The 9462-nt window shown below is 41.3% G+C and overlaps 1 protein-coding gene across 1 annotated transcript; it reads left to right on the top strand.

The window, feature by feature from the left end:
• Positions 1–2366: 2366 nt before the first annotated feature.
• On the top strand, positions 2367–5331 carry LOC103697699 (protein RGF1 INDUCIBLE TRANSCRIPTION FACTOR 1-like). Its single transcript, XM_039129668.3, has 4 exons — positions 2367–2873; positions 3545–3856; positions 4356–4502; positions 4832–5331. Exons 1-4 carry the CDS (start codon positions 2871–2873, stop codon positions 5060–5062), a joined length of 693 nt encoding a protein of 230 aa, XP_038985596.1. The 5' UTR covers positions 2367–2870; the 3' UTR covers positions 5063–5331.
• The last annotated feature ends 4131 nt before the right edge of the window (positions 5332–9462 follow it).

Genomic DNA, 9462 nt, shown 5'->3' with positions numbered 1-9462 from the left:
TGCCGGGAAAAAAGAGCATTACCATATTGCCCACTTTGATGTGATGTTGCCATGGCAAGAGTAAAATGAAAAATTTGTCTATAAAACCCAATAAAACCTTGGGAATTTCACAAATCCCCTCATTCCATATTGGAGAGGGAACTAGTAGCTGATGGCGACACAAATCATGGAAATTTCACATTCAGTTGAAGCACAATACGTATCATAGATAGATAAGATATGCTTGATTTGCATATGTGATAGATATGACAGTTTCTTAGGTTTATCACTGCCTAATGATAAATAGTATTTATTTAGGTTATGAGTTGGGACTTGCTCCAATTGTCATGCCTCTTTTCTTAGAAAAATGATTTTGGTTCAACGGGAAGTGCATTGACTTGTAGATAAAATACTGGTGGGTCTCCCAACCTTTATCTAAACAGAAATTATGTAGCTCAACTCATAATAAAAATACTTGCATAATATTTAAAATAATAAAAAATATCTATCATAAAAATCAAACTCCTATGATACTAAATATATTTGTGTATCAAAAACACAACAGATAAGATGTGTTTGAGCTCTATGTACATAATCAAATATGACAATCATGAGATATTTTTCTAGATTTATAATATATCGATAAAATTTATGTAGGCTTGGCACACTCTAGTTAATATAGATTTCATAGAAGGGAAGCTTTTGAGCATTGTTGGATCCCCCAATTTGATGTGGCATCGCATGACAGAGTTAAAATAGAAAATTTCTCCCGAAAACGCTAATAAATTCTTGTGAATTGTGCTAATTCTATCATGTCACATTGGAAGGAACCGATAGGCACATGATTCATGGAAATCTCTTACTATTAAGCACAATATGATGAATGAATTAAAAAAAAGCTTGATTTGCACATGTGGCACAACACAAGTGATTAGACTTACTGTTAACTAATGATATAAATAGTATCTTATGTAGGCTAACCCGTGTTTAAAATACTTGTAGAATGCTCGAAATTACAAAAGTACTCATCTTTAAGATTGAAATCTCACGTGGCTAAATGTATTCGTGTTAGCAAGCACGATAGATAAGATATGCTTCACTTGTACGCAAAGGAGATACAACAATTATTTAGATACATCTAAAAACTTATAATAGATAACATATGAATCTACGATAAATATGACAATTACTAGGATATATTGTAAACTTTTGATAGATAACGTAGCCTTGGCATGTTCTCTTGTGGGCAAAAGAAAACTTTAAGCACTGATAGATAACATATGAATGTACGACAAATATGACAATTACTTAGATACTTTGTAAAACTATGATAGATCATGTAGTTGGCATGTTCTTCTGTTGGCAAAAAAAAAAAAAATCTAAGCACCGCATATAATCTAGTTTGATGTGGCACCGACAGAATAATGTCAAAATAGAAAATTTATCTTGGAAAAGCTGCTAAAATCCTATGAATTACCCCAATCCTCTCATGCCACATTGGAGAGGGACTAGTCGGTACTTCTGCCTCAATTCATGGAAACATCACTCGGTTGAGCATTACAAAATGATGAATATATAACATATGCTTGATTTACATGCGCAAATACGACAAGCATTTCAGTTATTGTTACTTAATGATAAATAACTTTTTTGTAAACTAACATATACGACAAATATAATATTTAAAATGACAATTAATTATAAAACCTTGAAATCCCTGAGAGACTAATTGCACACGACAAATGAGATATTTTTAGGCTAAAATATCCATGTACAATCTTGAAGTTTCTTTCCAGATAAACCTTGAAACCCCTGAGAAACTAATTGCGCACGACAAATTGCATTAATGTTAGCAAACACGACAAATGAGATATTTTTAAGTTGTATATAAGGCAAATATGACAATTATCAATATATTTCTATAAACTTACGATAGATAACATTTGGGCCTCGCTATTTTTTCTCCATATTTTTATATAAAAGAAATTTATGTAGCCTCACTTGACTCCTTTTTTGAACCCTTTTTACCTTGTGAAATTAAATATATGTATGCTATTAGATATGACAAATGAAATGTAGTTTAAGCCATATGTATAGTAGATACAACAATTGCTAGAATATTTCCATAAATGACAATATATAGCTAATACTTTTAGAGACTCGTGATAGGTAATATTTATAGGCATAGCCTTTGTATTTTCATATTGGCCATCAAACTAAGTATATTTTTGTTAGTACTTAAGATGCACTCATGTAGAAACAAATATGATAATCATTGAGATATTTTTGTAAAAAATGTTTTTTGAATTTCAAAAAAAAAAAACACCAAATTTGTTAAATGGGTAAACGAGATATCCGAAGCATTAACGGACACTTGCTTTGCTTTGTAGATAGTAAATAGAAACTGCCAAGACTCAAGCTGCTACTACTCACCAGCAGTTACACAGGAAAAGGAGAGTGACGTGGGGTGTGAGCTGGCGCCCCTGCCGCGGCTCCTCCAGCACACTCAGTAACGTCTTTGGACCGCGCAAAAGACGCTCCGAATGGCGGGAAACGACAATCCAAAGTTGCAGCAGAGACACGTGCGTCGTGCGTGGGACACTTAAAGGGCCGTCCCTTCGGCGGTTTCCGACACGCCTCACGTGGGAACCGTGGCCCACCATCCGACGGCTCGGGTCTTGGCCTTTTCCAGACCAGCCGTCGAGATTCTTCACAGATTGGAGCAGCTCCTGGCCCGAGATGGACGGCCCGGATAAGTCGACATTCCCGCTCCCTTCTATTAATATCCTCCCCTCGCCGCGCCTGTAAATGACGAGGCCATCCCTCCTCTTTTTTATTTAGCATCTCGTCTTCTCCCCGCGCCGTCAAACGATACGGCGGAGAGAAAAAAAATGGTAATTATGCTTTTGTTTATTTATACTTTAATTTTCTTTCTAATTTGCGTCATACTTATGATCGCTGCGTAAGGTCTTGACCATCTCTCAGTGGATTCGTTATGATTTTATGCACAAATTTTGATCTAATTTTCCATCTAGCTTTTTCGTTGTCTGTATTTGTTTTTTCTTTGATTTTCATCTCGATCATTTCTTGAACGTGAAGAAACGACAATTTTTTTCCCTGATCTCCACTGCTTATTGTAATTTTTTTTTTTCTACCAATTTTGAACCAAATTTTCGTCTGAACAAGTTGCTGCTTCATCTGTGCTTCACTTGCTTATCGTTTGTTTCCTTTTTCTAGTTTCAATCTTGTATAGAGACGAAGTGGTGAGTTTCCTAATCTTCATTGCTCGTTATAATTTTTTTTATCAGTTTCGAACAAACCTCCATCTAGCTTATTCATCTAATCGATTCCAGAATTGCTATTTCTTATTCTGTTTCCTATTTTCAGTTTTAATTCTAGATCCTCCGGCGAGAGAGATCTGAAATGATAAATTAATTACTCTAATCTCAAATCCTTGCTATAAAATTTCTCTTCATCCAACCTATGAATCATCGATCGAAATTATTCTTCTATTTGAAACTATTAGTTTGTGATCTAATTTTTGGTGACGATGATGGATCTGAAGGTGGGGTGTGCGTTCCACAACAAGAACAATCTGGTGAAAAAGGAGAAGAGAAGCAGGGAGTGGAGGAAGCCTTCATGGATGGAGCCGCTGCTGAGCACGAAGTTCTTCGGGCTGTGCGACGCTCACAAGGAGCTGAGGAAGAGCGAGGAGAATACTTACTGCATCGACTGCAACCAGTGCATGTGCCCTCACTGCCTCGTCCGCTCCACCGCCCACCGCGGCCACCGCCTGCTCCAGATCCGCCGCTACGTCTACCAGGACGTGATCCGCATCGCTGACATGCAGAAGCTCATGGACTGCTCCAAAGTCCAGGTAGTTTCATTACATCCAATCCGTTACAAAAGTAGCTTACTAATTCCTCTCTCTCTCTCTCTCTCTCTCTCTCTCTCTCGCCCCGTCATTTGGATCCGCTGTGAAAAAGAAAAACAAAATTGGAAATTTTGATCCGTTCTTCGAATCAATTCCTTCGGTTTCTTGAGTTTCTTTAAGCTGCTGAGCTTTTGAGCTGTGAATTGCTCATTTCCTTTCTTGATTTCTCCAACTCAACCAAAGGAAAAAGTCGCTAATTTAGCTTGCAGCGATATCTCCTGTTATTAAATCGAAGAAGTTGTTGAATTTTTTATTAGTTCTTGTCCCTGATTTCTCCAAAAAGATTAAGAATTCACGAGTTCTCGTAGTCATGTCCTGTCATTCCTTAAAAAGCACAACTGATGCGATGTCTTAAATAAAAAATGATAAAAAAAAGGAAAGTAATGATTGTTTCAATGATATTATATAATACGTATATATATTTTTCCTTGTCACGTTCTAGCCGTATACTGTGAATAGCGCCAAGGTGCTGCTGCTGAACCCCAGGAAGAACTGCAAGCCAACCAGGATGCACCCCGGCGGCGCCACCTGCCGGAGATGCGGCTGGACCCTCACCGCGCCCAACCGCTACTGCTCCCTCGCCTGCAAGGTACATTCCCACCTCATCGCTCCACAGTAATAACTGGCTCGGTTCTTAGGCATTTTGGTCATTTCATCTTTGTGCCATGCTTAATGTTATCATAGTCAATGTAAAGCATACATAACCAAGCTACGGATTAGGTCGCCTCATTTGTTGCTCATCATTCTCAAGATTTTCTGTGGACCTAGCAATCTTCTGTTTCTTCTAATTTATGCAGTTTTCTTGATAGTGATGCAGCTGGCTGTGGTCATGCGAGAGTAGTGTGAGCAGCCGATGTACCAAAAATATATATATATAACATAAATAAAATATTTATAATAAAATTTTTCTATTTTTAGATATCTGAAGTGGTGGATGATGCCAATTCATCGCCTGGAGCTGATGGCAGAAGCACCACCGGAGGCAACCAAATTGTGTCACTCTTCGAGCATCTGACGGCAGGCGTCGAGTCCTATGACATGTCCTCTGATTCCAGCGAGGAGAGCCATGGCCGTTGCATGGATGCATTAGCTCCCAAGGCCACCATTCACCGGAGGAAAGGAATCCCCCGCAGGGCTCCCATGCACTGAACTCAGATCCTAGCTGATACCTTCCTTTTTCTAGAAAACAGTCAATAATGGATCTCTATTGGAGTTAAAAATAAAAGGGGAGGAGTGATCTGTTAAATGTAGTGTTCATTTAATTATATGACAGCGAATGGACTGTGCTCGCTTTTTGTGCTTTCCATCTGGTCTTCTGGTGGGCCCGGCCGTGTGCATGTAATTTGGTCGCGCAGCATAAGCGTGGTGGGGCCATGTTCTTCTAATTTTATCATTTGACATTTTCTTTATTGTTGTCATTAATAATTCTCGGGAATGGTCTGCTTTGTTAAATTCTGTTAGAATAATTAAATGTTGGTGGCCGCTAATATAATTTTGTTTACGTTTGTGATTGGTTATATATGTGACGTGGGTCCATTCCATACAACCGTGGACCGGAGGCGTCGCCCTCGCGATCTCTGTCGTCGATTTGGTGGGGCCGGTCGGGGTGGCAGGCAAAATCCTGAAAGCGGCGAGCTCCGGGATCGAGCGGGGTGTATCATTCGCTGGCCCCACTTCTTCCCTCGGTGCTAAAGAATTAAGGAGTGCAACATGTTATTATGTGACGATGAAATGTAGACCGTTGGATGGGAATTTTTGGGTTCCACCTGACGGTGGCCATGGCTCATAGGGGTGCGTTGTGTGGGCTGTCCAATAGTGATAGGACGGTGGTCTCGGGAGGGAACGCCGCATAGAGATTTTGGTGCTGACGCTGGCTCTGGCCGTCGGTGATTTTCGCCGGAGGCATCCGATCGTCCGCTTGGCAGGATCCCGGCGGGGGGTCGTCGCTTCCTATTTTGTCCGACGTCCCGCATAGAAATCTGGCTTTGGGCCCCACAAACAGGAAATCGGAGACGTCCAATCACATTGCTGCAGCTGACCTCCTCCGCCGCACTGTTGACTGGTACGGTGTCGTGACGTTGCGGGGTCCGGAATGTACCTCTCGAGCGCGACGCTTGTAGGGGTAGTTTGGGAATTTCATACAGGGGTAGTTTCCCGGAGGGTATTTCGGTCATTTGCTGACAGTTTCGTTGTCATCTGTGGCCGCGGGCGTTTCTCACGCTTTTGTTCTATTTGGGGTTTGTTGCTTCTACGTACCTAACGATAAGAGTACTGCACGTGAAGCTCCTCCTCTTCCTTCGTATTCTTGCGTGCGCTGGGGGGATAAACCCTGTACAAGTCCATCACATTGGAAGCAAACCAACACATGAGTTTGAACTAGATCTCTGGGTCGAGAAGGAAGGTCTCTAACTCTGACCAAAGAAGCCTCTGAATGGAGAACGACAATGTAAGCAAATTAATCAAATCAGCAAGAGTAAAATGTGCCTAATGGTAAGTGCACGAGACAGCTAACGAGCGGGGCTTAACCCCTAGTGAGCTTGCAAAGCTTAGGATGCACCTAGCAGAGCACCATTCTTTACAGAAGAGGGATAGAAACAACTGATTCTTTCACCAGCCGACGATCATTATGAGACTGAGAGACAATAGTGGTCAAATGACTGATAACGTTGAGTCCATCAAACAGGAGATTTTTCAGTTTTTTAGGACGAGATGGTCCTACAACCTGGTAGGAGACGGGTTGGACTTCATTTCACCGGTTGCTGATCGAGTAAACGATGATGAGCATAGCTTTATTACAGGTCTAATATCGGAGTGTGAGATCAGGGGGACCTTCTGTTCCATGGCAGAGGACAAAGCCCCAAGTCTGAATGATTTTTCTCTCCTATTTTTTTGGAGATATTGGACGATTATCTGCCTAAAGGTGGTTGTCGCCATCCATCAATTTTTTATCACAACAGAGACACCCGAAGTGTTTGAGAGGACCCCCCTTACTCTTATTCCAAAGAGGTTGGATGCTAGTAAAATTAGTTACTATAGGCCCATTAATCTCTTCACTAGTTCTCCCTTCGCATCATCTGTTCGGAGTAGAGAGCTTTCGTGGGGCGGGGGGGCACAGCATCACTAACAATGTGCTTATCACCTAGGAGTTTATGCACGATCTTTAGAGGGTCTCATATCTTCGCAGCCTTATGGCAGTAAAACTAGATATGGAGAGAGCCTATGATCGCATGAGATAGAATTTTTTGGTCCAAACTTTTGAGACTGACGGGTTCTGGGGTATGTGGATCAGCTGGATTTTGAGTTGTGTGTGGGCTTCTTCTTTTGCTATCCTAGTCAATGGCTCATCGGCTAACATCTTTAGGTTAGTGGTTGGCTTGCACCAAGGATGTTTTCCATCCCTGTACCTTTTGTTCATCTCCGCCGATGTACTATCTCATGCCTTCTAAGCTACTACTTTCAGCTAGAGATTGGTGGCCTATGTACCAACAGTGGGGTCCTAGCTGATTTCCCATCTTATTTTTGCTGGTGGTTACTTGCTGCTCGCTCTTGCTACAGACAGAATGCGGTGATTCTTAGGGGGATCTTCGAGAATATTGTTCGGCCTTTGGTCAGAAGGTGAACTTGTCTAAGTCAGTCATTTGTTCCAGCCAGAAGATCAAGCCACAACTAAAGTCAACGGTAAGAGATTGTCTACGAATCAGGGAGCACGACGGGATTTGGCAATACCTTGGTGTCCCTATATCTTGGAGGAGGCTAAGACGAGTTGATTGCAGTGGGCTAGAGCAGCGAGTTCAGAGTTGCCTAGAGGGTTGGTAGGCTAGAGCCCTGTCTATGATGGCTAGAGCCTTGTGTGTATATATATACATATATGCATACACACATACATACATATCTATGTACATACATACATATCTTCGTACATACATACGTACATAAGGATGTAGTTGCCATGTTCCTGCAACTTAGGGTGCAGCTTTTTACTAGGATCTCCCTGCACACATGAACCAATTTAAAATAGAAAGAGTCCAATAAGGGTTTTTCATAGTTGAGTTGGCTGCGTGTTGACTAAGATCAAGCCATTTATTAATGGTTTTGAATATGGATTTGGTCCTCAGATATGATGTATCACCATATCATATTTACCATATTTTACTTTTATTTATTAAGATAAGTAATTGACAAGTGAAAACCTATTGGATTAGTTGAATTGATCTGGAAGAAATAAATGCGCCAGGAGTCTATAATTTAAATACTGATTATAAATGGGGATTGTTTGGGTTGGCCCCATTTGCATCTCCTTTGTGACCTGACCTCCAAGGTCATGGCAAAAGTACATGCAAACCACCTAAAGCAGGACCTTAACAAGGGTGATACCCTAGAGCAACCAAATTAAAGAACCAATCGGATAACATCCTCCTTGCTTAAAAGGCCACTCACTTGCTCGCAATTGTGTCTCCTAGATGAGGCTTTATTGCAATTAAATTGGACAATTGTAATGGATGTATGACCAAGTGGATTAGGCGTATTCAGAAGCTGTCTCAAGTACTTCTAATTCCGCCAAAAATTCATCACCTGGATCACGATCTGCGTGACTAAACTTTGCCATTCTAATAACGTCTCTTGTCATCTCGTTCGTTTTGTACCAAAATTTATCAATGTTAGGGCCAGTTTGGCTGGTCGTGCTTGCGCATCGGAACTTAGTTCGGGGAAAGGGAACCCGCTTCGGGAGTTTGATCGGCCTGAGGCTTGGCCCAAATTAAACAAGACTAGGCCCAAGGATCGATGCCCTTTTAAACGAAGTCAGCTCCAATCCGGCCCACGTGCAGCTAACTAAACGGGCTGCCCAAGATTGAAGCGCATCTGGCTGCCCAACAATGTCTCGCTCCCACGGATAAATAACAATATTTGAGACTGCAGGAAATAAAGGAGTCGGTTCGATTCAGACTAAAAACGCTTAACGGAGATGATAACTAACCGAATGGACTGGATTAAAATTATAGCGGTTCCTCCTGCTGATCCGAGAAAACGTCCGAGCTGGAACCGCCGAGCAGTAATTTCTTTTTTTACCCGAGCCCAGCGATCGTATTTCTCCCAAGGTGAGAGAGAAGATGCAAAATCTGAAATGTTCTTGCGATAAGTCCAATTCCCGGGGAGAAAAGTGGTTCATTTGATTGAACTCTTTCCATGCCGGGCCGTGCAGTTGTGATGAAAGTTGCGAGGGCTATCTCTTCCTTATTAATATGTTCACGAACCTCCAGTAGATGCTCTTGGACTTCAGTTGAAGGGAAGCTTGCAATGCAGTTAAGACTATAGCAGACAGTCTTGAGTCTTGACAAGCTATAGGAAATTGATCTGCTGAGAAACTAAAGAATCATAATTTTTTTATTAAACTATTTATGAATGCTGTCGTCTAGGAAATAAAATGCCAGGAGAAGGATTATCTATTTTGAATCCTGAATGGACAAAATCTTGCAATCTGTAGATAGAACTAAATCACTGAGTTGCCCTTCGTTCAGTTGGCCGTCCCATACCGCGAATATTCCTAAGAG

The sequence above is a fragment of the Phoenix dactylifera genome, chromosome 5 (assembly GCF_051530095.1).
Source record: "Phoenix dactylifera cultivar Ajwa chromosome 5, Ajwa_hap1_PhDact_Kaust_v1.1, whole genome shotgun sequence".
NCBI classification, from domain to species: domain Eukaryota; kingdom Viridiplantae; phylum Streptophyta; class Magnoliopsida; order Arecales; family Arecaceae; genus Phoenix; species Phoenix dactylifera.
Note: the sequence above shows the minus strand (reverse complement) of the source record. Positions and strands in the feature narration are given on the sequence as shown.